This window comes from Phacochoerus africanus, chromosome 4 (genome assembly GCF_016906955.1).
Source record: "Phacochoerus africanus isolate WHEZ1 chromosome 4, ROS_Pafr_v1, whole genome shotgun sequence".
In the NCBI taxonomy this organism is placed as follows: Eukaryota; Metazoa; Chordata; class Mammalia; order Artiodactyla; family Suidae; genus Phacochoerus; species Phacochoerus africanus.
Genome location: NC_062547.1, coordinates 123,338,057 through 123,353,143, shown reverse-complemented (window position 1 = coordinate 123,353,143; position 15,087 = coordinate 123,338,057). Strand labels below are relative to the sequence as shown.

The 15,087-nt window shown below is 36.9% G+C and overlaps 1 protein-coding gene across 1 annotated transcript in view; it reads right to left on the bottom strand.

Annotated features, from left to right (window-relative positions):
• The window catches only part of HSD17B4 (hydroxysteroid 17-beta dehydrogenase 4), an 89,450-nt gene that overhangs the window by 23,889 nt on the left and 50,474 nt on the right, over positions 1-15,087 (bottom strand). The window contains exons 17-20 of the mRNA XM_047778485.1: positions 13,184-13,249; positions 4,989-5,058; positions 3,997-4,103; positions 2,301-2,387 (exon numbers count right to left, since the gene is read on the bottom strand). Coding sequence (XP_047634441.1) covers positions 2,301-2,387; positions 3,997-4,103; positions 4,989-5,058; positions 13,184-13,249 — 330 coding nt within the window. The remainder of the gene's footprint in view (positions 1-2,300; positions 2,388-3,996; positions 4,104-4,988; positions 5,059-13,183; positions 13,250-15,087) is intronic.

Genomic DNA, 15,087 nt, shown 5'->3' with positions numbered 1-15,087 from the left:
ACTAGGAACCATGAGGTTGCGGGTTCGGTCCCTGCCCTTGCTCAGTGGGTTAACGATCCGGCGTTGCCGTGAGCTGTGGTGAAGGTTGCAGACGCGGCTCGGATCCCGCGTTGCTGTGGCTCTGGCGTAGGCCGGTGGCTACAGCTCCGATTGGACCCCTAGCCTGGGAACCTCCATATGCCACGGGAGTGGCCCAAGAAATAGCAACAACAACAACAACAATAACAACAACAACAAAAAGACAAAAAAAAAAAAAGAGAAAATAGAATCTGTAATGCTGTCATAGTCCTTACCATTTTGAGTTCATAATCCCATTCAAAAAATAAAACTAAGATGAAATAATTAGAAAATAAGAGGCTTCTAGAATGTATGGCACAAGCATTAACTGCAAGAGGATTTCAGAGAAAGCCGGTATGTGTGTTTATACAGGTGGAGGAAAGAGGAGTAGTAAGGAACTGCCTCTAAGGACAAGGCACAACTTGAACTGAAGCCTAAAGCATGAAAAAAAATTTGAAAAGTGAAATAAACAGTGTGTATAAATGAGGCAGGAAAATGATACTGTAAGCAGCAGGAAGTAATGAGTATGGCAGTCATACAAAGAAGAGTTCTGAAAAGTTCTTTATTTATGAAAGAAAGCACGATACAGTTTTCTTGAGAGAGAGAGAGAAAGAGAGAAAGAGAGGAAGAAAGGAAGGAAGGAAGGAAGGAAGGAAGGAAGGAAGGAAGGAAGGAAGGAAGGACGGAAGCACGGAAGCACGGAAGCATGGACGAACGAACATCAGGGCCTAAGAACTAAGCTTCGAGCCAGGCAGACCTGGGCATCTATCCCAGCTCCACCAATGACCATGAGCAAGTTATTTAGGCGACCTGAACCTAGATATTCCTGTATTAAATGTAGAGTTGTTATGCACATTAGAGGTAATGGTCTGGACTGCCTATCGGCACTCAGTAACTGGAAGCTGCTATTATTGGTGGTGATGTACAAACTGCTCAACACAAAACAAATACTGTATGATATCAATTATATCTGGAATCTAATATACGGCACAAATGAACCTCTCCACAGAATAGAAAATCATGGACATGGAAGACAGACTTGTGAGTGCCAAGGGGGAGGGGCGGGGAGTAGGACGGACTGGGAATCTGGGGTTAATGGATGCAAACTATTGCCTTCGGAATGGATAAGCAATGAGATCCTGCTGTATAAGCACTGGGAAATATGTCTAGTCACTTATGATGGAGCATGATAATGGGAGAAAAAAAGAATGTATACATGTATGTGTGACTGGGTCACCTTGCTGTGCAGTGGAAAACTGACAGAACACTGTAAACCAGCTATAATGGGAAAAAAAAAATCATTATAAAAAATAAATAATAAAAATGGTAGGTAAAAACAACATTTAAATGGCAGCTTTAGAAGAAAAAATACCATTAATCAAATAAATAATAGGAATTTGATTATGTAAAACCTGAAGAATAAATAAAATAAACTGCTCAACACAAACTATCTTTGTAGTACACATGATCAAGCCAAAAAGTATTAGCCTGGTCACTGGTATTAACAAAAATCACCTTTAAAAAACTTATAAAGGATGATTGCATGTTCTTTCAGTATTTTATTGGAGTACTCCTAACAGCCTCACCCTAATTACTTAACTCTACAGACAGAAACACTTTAATCTGTCTTGTCACTTACTACAAGCCCAGATATAAGATGTTAATTTGTGAATTTTTATGTGACCAAGATGTACATGGTTTCTTGCCAGTAGAAAAGATAACCATAAAAGATATGGTTTTATTGTTCTATAGGACAATTAATTAGCTTTATCTCTAACTCTGTGAAATTATTTAGAATGCCTTCCCTCTTGGATGACATAAACACTGTTGCTTTAGTTCTCCTTTGAACCAGTTCTATCATCTTGCTAGCTCCCTTACTAATTAATTTTCATCATGTTTGCATTTTACATCTGTCTGAGAGTCTTGCCTTTAATTTTCTGAAGATTATATTTTGACAACAACTTGAATGAAAGGTTGAGCCAAAAAGATATGGTTGGTTGGGCTTTCAGAACAGGCACTAATTTAGTGGAGAATAAATCAGAAAATAAAAAACAAGGTAAGGAGGCATCTTGGGTACAGAGACATCTTACTTTCAACTAAAAGTTACCACTGATTTAAAAAAAAAAACTAAGTTTTACCTCATATCCACAGTATTAACCAAAAGAAAGCTAGGATGGAACCTAATTATTGGGTATAGTGAAAAGGGTAACAAAATAATGTACCTCTAACTACATTATTCATACCTTGGTTTGAAAGTGGATTCTATTTCCTTCCTTCCACATCTCAGTTTGTAGAGTTTGTCCTGGGTATACTGGTTTTGCAAAACGAACCTTTAAAATAAAAGTGTTTAGGGTTAAGAATGTTGTAATATGAAACTTTTCTACTTGGTGGGGGGAAGGTGGGAAGGAGCTTGGAGAGTATAAAAGAAAGAAACAGAGGTTTGACTATATTTAAAGTCATAAAGGAGTAAAAACAGTGATATGATAAATTAGTAGAGAATGAATATAGTCACTTTAACTCTTTGTCTTTCAAACTATAGAATCAATAAATAGTTTAATCTTGACAAATCAAGAAACAAAAGCAAAATCATATTAAGTAGGGTCATACAGGTAGTCACCAGAACAACTTAAAAAGAAGCAGTTGGAGTTCCCGTCGTGGCGCAGTGGTTAACGAATTCGACTAGGAACCATGAGGTTGCGGGTTCGGTCCCTGCCCTTGCTCAATGGGTTAACGATCCGGCGTTGCCGTGAGCTGTGGTGTAGGTTGCAAATGCGGCTCGGATCCCGCGTTGCTGTGGCTCTGGCGTAGGCCGGTGGCTACAGCTCCGATTGGACCCCTAGCCTGGGAACCTCCATATGCCGCGGGAGCGGCCCAAGAAATAGCAACAACAACAACAACAGACAAAAGACAAAAAAAAAAAAAAGAAGCAGTTAAAAGTGGTAACTAAGGAGTTCCCATCGTGGCTCAGTGGTTAACGAATCTAAGAACCATGAGGTTGCAGGTTTGATCCCTGGCCTTGCTCAGTGGGTTAAGGATCTGGCGTTGCCACGAGCTGTGGTGTAGGTCGCAGATGCAGCTCGGATCCCATGTTGCTGTGGCTGTGGTGTAGGCGGGCAGGTGCAGCTCTGATTAGGCCCCTCGCCTGGGGACCTCCATATGCCACAGGTGCAGCCCAAGAAAATACAAAAAAAAAAAAGGTGGTAATAAAGTCAGGGGAATAAGATCTGAAGTATAAAAAAGAATAATTCATTTCATAATTTTCTATACTATCTTACTCTGTGTACATATTATTGGATAATAATAACTATAAAATACTTATAATAATGAAAATAATCAGTGTTATCAAAGGCAAGGCATTAAAAATAAATTTTCACTGCTTCAGAGAGCACAGACAGATAAAAGCTTTTGGAGCTACTTAACAGTGACTTAAGTTTTTTAAATGTGTATCTTTTGACTTATGCAAAGATACTATGAGCAGAGATAGTTTTCTTTGTAATTTATAATGGAGGAAAACTTGATGCCAACTTAAAGATACAAAACTAAAATCAATACGCAGCCAACATACTGATATAGGTGTTTTATTTATTAAGAGTTCGAATGCAGCCACTTAACATTTTCAATTAAATTTAGTCAAGTTATAAAATAGTAAAAAAAAATAAATTTTTAAAGGTACATCTCAATTTTTTGTTAAGGCATATATGCTGATGTGTGCATGCTAATTAATTTATAAAACAATCAAATTAATCTGTTAAAAGTGTAACTCTGTATGGTAACTTTCATGATGCATGTGTAATACAGGTATTTACAACTACAAAAAGAAAACATACTGACTGCCAAGTCAATGAAATACTAAAAATAATAACGTTAGCATAACACCTATTTTAAGTCTCTAAAGCTAAAAGGGAAGTAATATTTAAATTATTAATAATACACATATACCTTAATTGCCTTGAATCTCAACACATCACGATCTGCATACTGCTGTAAAACATGCCTGGCAGAAAATCCAAATGTACATAATCCATGTAAAATGGGCCTATCAAAACCTAAAAATTACAGAGAATTTGTTAGATATAAGCATATTTCATGTTTAAAAACCAAGAACAGTTCATTCGGGATTTCAAAAATGCATTTTTAAACTCCAATAGCCAGAATCATACCATTTATGTTAAGGAACATGGAAAATATTTTATAAATACTTCTCCTTGAAGAAAAATTATCACATAAATCAAGAAAGAAAGAAAGAAAAAAAAGCAAGAAAGGAATGTCAGAGATTTGGGAACATCTGGAACCATGAAATTACCCACGGTGATTTTAACATCCTATGTGTAAGATGATCCTCCTTTAACCTTTCAGTTCTTTGCCCTCTCCTACCATGATCTTACCCTTCATGGTAACTCAGATACTCATCCACACAGTCCTGTCCTAGAACTTGAACTAGGAGGAGCTACCTTCCATCATAATCTGAACTTCAAGTACACCATTTTCTGAACAGTACTTCCAACCTTTCCATTCCATACGTTTTTCATAAACATACTAGGAGAGAGCTATTTTTCAAATATTATTCAAACTACCAGTCATAAACAGTAATGTCCTTAAGTATTATTTAGACAACTAAGCTAATATATATATATTTTTTGTCTTTTTGCCTTTTCTAGGGCTGCTCCCACGGCATATGGAGGTTCCCAGGCTAGGGGGTCTAATCGGAGCTTTAGACGCCGGTCTACGCCAGAGCCACAGCAATGCAGGATCCGAGCCGCATCTGCAACCCACACCACAGCTCACGGCAATGCCTGATCCTTACCCCACTATGCAAGGCCAGGGATCGAACCCGCAACCTCATGGCTCCTAGTCGGATTCATTAACCACTGCACCACTACAGGAACTCCATGAGCTAATATTTTCATTGGCACTTACTATTAGCAACTCACCTGCTAAGCTAGCAAAGTCAGGATCAATGTGCAGGGGATTCCAGTCTCCACTGAGCCGGTACAAAGCAGCCTATGAAGAAAGAATTTTAAGTTACTAGCACTCAGAGCTTTCTGAGAATACATGAAAGGAAAAATAACAAAAACAGTTATTGCATAAGAAATGAAATCATAATGTAACTAAACAAAGCTTTGATTTAAAAATAACTTTCTAGAGTTCCCATTGCGGCTCAGCGGAAACGAATCCGACTAGGAACCATGAGGACGTGGGTTTGATGCCTCTCGTTCAGAGGGTTAACGATCTGGTGTTGCCGTGAGCTGTGGTGTATGTCACAGATGCAGCTTGGATCCTGCGTTGCTGTGGCTGTGGCGTAGGCTGGCAGCTGTAGCTCCGATTCCCAGCCTGGGAACTCCCACATGCCGCAGGTGTGGCCCTAAAAAGCAAAAAATAAAATAAAATAAAATAAACTATCTCTAACAAAAAAAGATTAAATGTAAATCAAATGCTTTGTGTAACTCCTGCCACTGAAATCAGCTGGGGAGAGGTGAGGACTGTCAAATGATAAGAAGGGGAACCAAGAACTACATCTGGGTATAACCCTAGTTACCACTGTCTAAGGAGAAATTCACAAAAAGGAAACGATCAATCCACTCTCATTAAAACCCAATGATGATAAGGTTAATGTTTATAGCCTTTTCTAACCAAACAAAAACTTATGCCAACTTTCTTAATGGGGTGTTTCAAATTGAACCTGCAACCCAATACTCGATATATAAACATCCAACACTTCTCACAAACTTTCATTCTACTAATATACTAAATTCTGAGATGGGCTCATCCTGCAAAAAAACCGGACTAATATCTTACCACTAAGATTAGATTTCTGCTTAGTCCAGATCTTCACATTACTTCTGTACTTAGAAAAGGCAGGATTAGCAGAAAGATACAGACAAAAATGGGTGGGTGGGGGAGGAAGTCACCATACATAATCCAGCTTTGAATTATGCATTGGTCAAACTAGAAAGTACTTTTCAGTACCGAAGGAAGGAAATGCACAAAAGAGCTAACGGTAAATATTAATGCACCTGTGTATTAACTTTGGGTCTGCTTCAAGACTTCACTTTCTCATCAATTGCTATGCTAAGTTTTTCAAGACCATTAAAATGTGTAAAGACCAGCCATGTCAGCACACCTGACTTTCTTAGTGGTTTTTTTGTTGTTATTTTTAATTATTGACTATCCTTTTTTAACAAATTTTATAGAAAATAATATTTCCTATAATTCATAGGAAAATGTCGTTTACTTTCTAATATGCTTTGTACAATTCCAATAAGCTCTTTCCCTCTTCCATTACTCTATTAGTTTTGTAAATTATTCACTTTTTTAATGACCCAATATTTTTCCCTTTATATAGCTTCTAAAAATAACTAAATCAAATCAACAGTTGTCAAATAGATGTGACTTACAAGATTCTGTAAAAGATGGCAGGGGATTAAATGATAATTTTTAAAAAGCACTTCACAAAAAATAAAACACTCGGCAAATACACATCATCATGTGGCATACCAATGAAGGAAAAGACAACTTTCAGGGACCGGAGCACAGACAGATCTAGGTTCAAAGCCAGCTCTGCTGTTAATGGGCATTATCTTTATCACCCTAAGCTTCAATTTTCTCATTTAAAAAACTGAGAGGTTAATAAAGCTTCTTCCTTTTTTTTTTTTTTTGTCTTTTCAGAGCTGCAGCCACAACATATGGAGGTTCCCAGGCTAGGGGTCTAATTGGAGCTGTAGCCGCCGGCCTATGCCACAGCCACAGCAACATGGGATCCAAGCCACGTCTGCGACCTACACCACAGCTCATAGCAACGCCGGATCCTTAACCCACTGAGCGGGGCCCATGGATTGAACTTGCAACCTCATAGTTACTAGTCGGGTTCATTAACCACTGAGCCACAATGGGAACTCCTAATAAACTTCTTAAACCTCTTACAAAGCATTATCCTTGATAAATATTAATCAATAAATGTGAACCATTATTATTATTTTAAAAGATTTTAAAACAGTATAAGACAATCGAGTTTTTAAGACTAGTACCAGGATTCCAATCCCATAGATATCATCCCCATAAATGAAAAGAAACAACTTCATTAAATAAATCATATTAAAGGAATATGAAAGTGTTCATATTACTTCAACCATAGCATTGCCTCCCACAGGTGGCAGAGTTAGCAAAGACAATAAAGATGAGTCATGAGAAATGACTAAAGTCAATTGATTGGATGTTTGACTAAATTTAATCTCTATGCAAAACGACCATTCTCCAAATAATAGGGAACACTGACAAGGACTTTCATATTTCAGAAGAAAAGCTAAAAGCTTCCTTTGTTTTGTTTCATTTCTGCCTAGATGTAAAAATCACTGAAATTCATACACACAAACTAAAAAAAACAGCCATATACTGTCTTATTTGTGCAACTAAATGTACGTGGGAGGATCTTCTATATATGAGTAAATTAGTTCTTAATTTTATTTATTTAAAGGTACAATTAAGTTATACTAAATGCTAAATAAAAAGGCTCAGGAACTAGTTCTTCTCAAATCCTCACAATCTTCAAAACTACACAGATCCTAGGCCTACAGTGTAACTAAAGAGAATACCACAAACTTCAAATTCCTATAAATAGAAAAATAAACACTAACACCCAGCAGTGCTGTCTTAGAAGCACCCTCTCAAAGCAGCTACGGGGCAGTGGGGAGGGGAGAAAGGGAGCGCAGAGGAAGTGCTTGGAAGAGAGAAGAGGGAGAGAAAAAGAAAAATCACTTCTAGACAGAGGGTCTAACTTTAGCACAAAAATACTAAAAATCCTGGAAGATTAGAGTATGGACGACAGAGAAAAGAATTAATAGTGCAGGAATTGCCAAATAAATGGTAGTCCTAGGAAGGCGATACTGCTGAGGGAGAATATGATAAAACAAAGACATTACCTTTGGAGAATGAATGGTGAATAAAAAAGAAGCAAGAGGATAAATTTATGATCTCACAGAAAAAAGAAAACTTTAAAAAATTTATTAATACCTCATCACGATATCCCACTCCAAAAAGCCATCCATTAGAGAAAACGCCCTTTGCTACACTGACAGAAGATAGCAATCTTGAAGTGCTATCTTCTGTCTTAAAGAAGGAATATTGTAAACCATCCCAAACTACCAACTTCACCCACAAAATTCACACAGGTAAGTGATACCTTCAACTGCATAAAGCTACAATAAGACTAAAAAAAATAAGAACCAAAATACTAATATAAACTAAATTTCCCATGGCCAAAAAATAAAATAAAATAAAATAAACACACATATTAAAAAGGCCCACTAGCTACATGGGAAAACTGACCTGGAATGAGCAACACTGAGACATATCCTAGTAAAACTACGAGATTTTTAAAGATAAAGAATCCTAAAGCCTCAAGTAACTTAGAGGAAGATAACTAGACTGGCATCAGACTTCTCAAAGCAACATACAAAGCCAGGCAACAACAGGACACCATTTTAAGAAACTCAAGATTTCATATCCAGCCAAGGTGTCTCAGTCATCTAGGGTACAGAAAAACAGTTTTAAATACATAGGAACCAAAGGAATACCATACACATGAGATCTTGGGGAACTACCAAAGAAGGAGCTTTATCCAAACAGAAGGTATGGGGGAATCTTTGGTGAAAGGACTGATATATATTCAATTGCAAATGTAAGACTGAGAGAAAAAAAAAAAATGGGGAAGTGTGGAAGAATAACATAGAAATTTTAGATGTCCTTAAAAAGTAAAATTAATGTATCCCAAAAGATGGGAGTACAGGGGAGAGAGAAAATAAAGTAGGATCTTTAACTGTTATGCTGCAAGCAACTAGAAAACAAAACACAGCAATAAAAACTAAAAAAACAAATAGTAATAAATGAGAAAATTGGGAATTAAGGGCATATAAAAAAGGTATAGGACTTCACGTCCAGCCTAGATTGAGCACCTGGAATGGATTTATTCTTTCACTGTAAACCAGGAAGAAAAAAATTTTTTAGGTAAGACAGGGAGACACTGTTTTTAGACATTTTATAGTAGGCAATGCAGGATTATGATTCTTGATAGACGAGAAACAAGCAAGATGAACTCTACAATGGCCACAGGTCTCTGCCTGATGGCACTTCCCCGACTGCATGCAGTACAAGAGAAACCCAAACAGCAAATCAGTACAGACAGTCTCTAATTCACACTGTGAATTAGAACAATGCGAATGTTCTACTTTACTTTGTGAGTTACTGAGATAAAAATCAGAGTTCTGGGAGACAGAGCAGCTGGAGTGTATCTGTTCTGAAAAGAAAGAAGCTACACAGAAAGAGCTCTAGAAATTTAAAAGGAGTCCCCTTGAGGGCATACAGAAAGTCCCAGGAAGATGAGATACCACATGCAGAAGAGGCCATGTGGAGATTAGAGGTACTCCAGCCAACAGTCAACACTAAGACCCCAGACTTCTGAAAGAGCCATCTAGGACTTTCCTGACCCGCCCAGCCACCATCCGAAAACAGCTACTCGAGTGACAGCCAACATCATTTGTAGCAGGAGGACCACCCTGTCAAGCCAGAGTCGTGAAATACAACATTCTTTCAAAACAAAGTTTTAAGAGTAGTACTTAAAATCCACATGGTAATTTAATAAAGAATTATATTTTAATGGATAGTTAAGCAATATTCCAAAGATTAACTTTATTTAATAATGATGATAGCTAAAATCCTAATTGTTAGAATAAGTAGTAAATGTATCTGGGGAAAACTAAAGATATTTGTTTTCATTCTCCCCAAATACAAAGCTTGACAACTGTTATCTATTTATTCTTCAGTCTTTCTTAAGTACTGGGGATGAATTTTCTCTTTATTAATTATGAAAAACCATAAAGTATATTTGTAATATCATACCAGTTAGATGAAGAAATTCTCCAAAAGACATGAAAAATAAAATATCCTAGAAGTGATACTGGTAGAGCGAAAAACATGGTGGCCAGTGTCCTTACTGACTGAAAAGTTAGGTATTTAAATACTCGGCACAAAGTTTATGCTACAACAGCATCATTTGTTCCTTATTTCCACTTCTCCTTAAAGATATGTACATCCCCAATCACTTCCCACCACTCTCCAATGTGAATGTTCTTTTTTTTTTTTTTTTTTGGTCTTTTTAGGCCACACCTGTGGCATATGGAGCTTCCCAGGCTAGGGGGTCTAATCAGAGCTGTAGCTGCAGGCCTACACCACAGCCACAGCAACGCCGGATCTGTTCCTCATCTGTGACCTACACCACAGGTAAGAGAGAATATCCATACACCACTTTAGTTCCGAAGCTCCAACTTTTTGACCAAACCCTTCTTTATCACTTCCTAACGAGTACCCCTCCTCTGAATGTCTACAGCAATTACTCTACAATTTAAAGCTTTGTATTTGTATTTGTTGCTTGGAAGATGCCCTGGTTATTAAGACATCTATGTCCTCTGCCTTAGTGTCCTTTCAGTTCCTTGTCACTAGACCACACTTCAACTTGACTTATATCTCCTACAGTCAAAACAGCCGACACATCCCCTGAAATTTATGCAAAATTTTATGCAAAATGTTTTTATGTTTTTAAAGAAAAAGGATTTCATTTCTATCATATTCTCAAACGACCATACGAAATGGTCAAGAACTCTGTCAAATGATTAGTGCCCATGATTTAAACAAAAAATATTTGTTAAGTTATAAATTGTCCTTTGTCACACAGCAAAACAGTCAAGTCTGCCAAAATCTAACAAAAAGTTCTATTCATCTGAAAAATAATAAAAGAAAAAAATCTCTCTGCTTATGGTATATAGAAATTCAAGCCATGGAAACTATTCAGCTTTTTTTATCTAGAGCTGATACATTCTATTATTTCAGTAACCCAAGAATAATAATGGAGCTCTGTTGGGCTCTTTTGAACCATGAAACCACAAAGCTTTTTCTATTCCTTAGTGCCCTAATAAAATTAATTTCACTCTAAGGCTTTAATTAAACAAAAATATGGGTGCTTTCTTAAGAAACTGATAAAAAATAGGATGGGAAGACTATTTAAAGGCAAAAACTAATTTGAGGAAAAAAGTATTGTTCTTTCAATCATACAAGTATACAGTGTAGAAAAAATACAATTATTCATTACAAACTTTGCCAATCCCAACCCTCTTCCCAATTTTTTTTTCCTCATCCAGGGCATTTGGAAGTTACCAGGCCAAGGACTGAATCTGAGCTGATGCTGCGATCTACACCACAGCTGTGGCAATGCTGGACCCTTAACCCACTACACCACATACACACTGTGGTATACGGAATGACTGGCCAAAAGGAAGAGTGCAGAGAAATGTACCCAGTAGTTTGTGAAAATCTCTATGGGAAAAGAATCTGAAAAAGAATGGATGTGTGTACAGGTATAACTGATTCACTTTGTTACACAGCAGAAATTAGCCCAATGTTGTAAATCAACTATACTTCAATAAAACTTTTTAAAAAATGGAAAAAAACAACTTAATTCTTTCTGGCTCATTAAATTAATTTCTATTTGCTAACAAACATAAACCTGCAGAAGTTCTCATATCAAGCATTTCAAAATTTGCATCAAAAAATAAGTGAACTTTATAAATAATGTGCTATCATTATGTGCTCACTCATACTGTAACTTCAGAGCTTTACCTATTCTGTTCTCTAACTCTGGCCCCCTTAGAGAACAATCTTTAGGTCTCTCAAAAACAAAGTTGCTTATCTCATCTGTATGGTAACTTTTTATTCCTTAAGTAAATATTCACTGGAGTTCCTGTTGCGGTGCAGCAGAAACAAATCCGACTGGTAACCATGAGGATGTGGGTTCAATCCCTGGCTTCGCTCAGCAGGTCAGGGATCCAGCATTGCTGTGAGCTACAGTGTAGATCCCAGATGTGGCTTGGATCCCAGGTTGCTGTAACTATGGCAGCTGTAGCTCCGGTTTGACCCATAGTCTGAGAACTTCCATATGCTGCAGGTGCTGCCCTAAAAAGCAAAAATAAAAAAAATTAAAAATCTTTGCATGCTCACAGGGTATTTTACCTCTTCCATCAGAAAACATATTATTTATACCAAACAAAAGAGATTAAATCACCTACCCCTTCTAAGATGCTTTATTGTTCCTTTAAAGTTAGCACAAAATAATCTGTCTCCAAGCAATGTAGCTCAGCTTTCTCTTCCAGTAGAGCAAAGGGTAACTAAAATTTGCCTTTTAATTCACTTTATCCTGCTCTTTCAGGTTTCCATGAAATTCTTCACTACCAAGCTAAGCAGTCTCTTTAAGGCAAGCACTCCACTGCCAACAAAGCACGATGCTTTTTCCAAGACTAATGAGGAGTTCCCTAGTGACCTAGTGGTTAAGAAGCTGGCGTTGTCACTGACATGACACAGGTTCAATCCCTGGCCCAGGAACTTCTTCATGCCACAGGTGCAGCCAAAAAAAAAACCTCAAATAACCAATGAAAAGCTATTTTATATGTCCTTTTTCTTTAGGTTTTTTTAAACAAATTTTATTAAAATTGATATACAATGTTGTGCCACTTTCTGCTGTACAGCAAAGTAAGATAATGTGAGAAAAACAATGTAAGTGAATGTATAACTGGGTCACTCTGCTGTACAGCAGAAATTGTATATTGTACATTGTATATCAACTTTAATAACTTTTTTTTAAAAACCTATATATATATATATATATATATAGGTTTTTATATATACATATATATATATACAGTCTCCTTCTTATATTATCTTCCATCATGGTCTATCCCAAGAGACTGGATATAGTTGCCTGTGCTATACAGTAGGACCTCATGGCTTACCTGTTATAAATGTAACAGTTCGCATCTACTAACCCCAAACTCCCAGTCCATTCCACTCCCCCCAACTTTCCCCCTGGCATTTTATATTTTCTTTTGATAACTAGCAGAGAAAAAAACTGATGAGTAAAAATTCAGAAACAATGAATTCCAACTACAGAAATGTATCATTATTTTTATTATGTAGAAGGACATAGCCACTACTTTTGGACTCACAAAATTATAGGGTATCAGAGCTATAAAGTTAAAAAGTGTCAGGAGTCAGGTGGCTTTATCCCTTTTCAAAAATACCATCTTACCTGATTAAGTGAGGTGGTATCTGTAAGTATAGCATCAGGAGGTCTATTAGGTATGGCTACAGCTACCTGAAATCAAAAAACACCATATGTTAAATAATAATAAAATCATTATTATTCTCTAAAACCCAAAGTAGAATCTGATAAACAGCCATGTTTCAGTATACAGTGGTTTCTCGGGGTCCAAAGGTGATTGGTTCCAAGACCCCCTCATGGACAACAAAATCTGCAAATGCTCAAGTTCCTTATATGAAATGGTATAGTATTTGCATATAATCTATGCACATCCTCCTACATACTATAAATCATCTCTAGATTACTTATAATACCTAATACAATGTAAACGCTATGTGGATACTTTTAGAACTTCCTGGAATTTTTTTTTCCAAATATTTTTGATCCATGGTTGGTTCAATCTGCAGATGCAAAACCTATAGATGCAGCAACCAGGGATATGGGGGGCCAAATGTAATAAAATCTGCAAGGTGGATACAAAGGTTTTTTAAATATTTTATGTTTGGACATAATGACATTTAAAATTTTATAAGTGCTAGTTTCATCTACATTATGATTTCCCTAAAATGACTCTGTTTAATGAAAGGAATTATATAACCAGATTCATTCTCTAGGCCACAAAGGAGAAAAAAGTCGAGATTGTTTTCCAATGCAAAGAAGACAATAACTAAAGAATTAGACAAACAATTCATATGTAAAGGGATTTACCTTTAAATGTACTTTACTAAGGGTGTGGATCTCTTTGCATTTATATGCTATTTGGATCTGTTGAACTTCTTGGACAGGTAGATTAATGTTTTTCATCAAAGCCATTATTCCTTCAATTATTTTTCTCTGCTTCTTTCTCCTTTTTCTCTCTCTCTCCTCTCTTTCTGGTACACCCATTACACAAAAGCTGGCATAACTTAATGGTATCCCACATTTCTCTGAGCCTCTTCATCCTTTTCCTTTTTTTCATCTTTCTTCTCTCTGTTCTTCAGATGGCGATAAAGAGATAGATCCACCTTCAAGCTTTTTGATTCTTTTTTTTTTTGGCTGCCATGCAGCATATGGAGTTTCTGGGCAAAGGATCAGATCCAAGATGCAGCTGCTGTTAATGCCAGATCCCCAAGGCACTGAGATGGGCCAAGCATCAAGCTCACACTCCAGCACTCCAGAGACTCCGTCAATCCCAATGTGCCAACAGTAGAAGATTCAAGCTTTCTGATTCTTAATTCTGCCACTTCATATCTATTGTTGAGACCCTCTAGTAAATTCTTTGTTTCAGTAATTCTATCTTCAATTCCAGAACTTCTATTTGGTTCTTTTTAAAATAATTTCTATGTACTGATGTTCTCTATTTGATGAGTCAATATTATCATACTTTAATATTTTACATATTTTACTTCTTTAAGCATGGTTTCTTTTATTTTTTTGAATATATTTATAATAAATGCTTTGAATTTTTTGTCTGTTAATCCTCTTAAAGGGAATCTCTTTTGTTGTCTGTTTTGTTTTTTCCTATCTATGGGTCATACTCTCCTGTTTTTGTTTTTTTTTTTTCAGGTCTTATAAATTTATGTTGATAACTGGATATTTTATTTTATTTATTTATTTTGTCTTTTCTAGGACTGCTCCTGCGGCATATGGAGGTTCCCAGGCTAGGGGGTCCAATCGGAGCTGTAGCCACCGGCCTATGCCAAAGCCAGAGCAACACGGGATCCAAGCCTTGTCTGCAACCTACACAATGGCTCGCGGCAACGCCGGATCCTTAACCCAGTGAGCAGAGCCAGGGATTGAACCCACAACCTCATGGTTCCTAGTCGGATTTGTTAACCACTGAGCCACAACGGGAGCTCCACAACTGGATATTTTAGATAATATATTGCAGCAACTCTGGATAGTGAGACCCT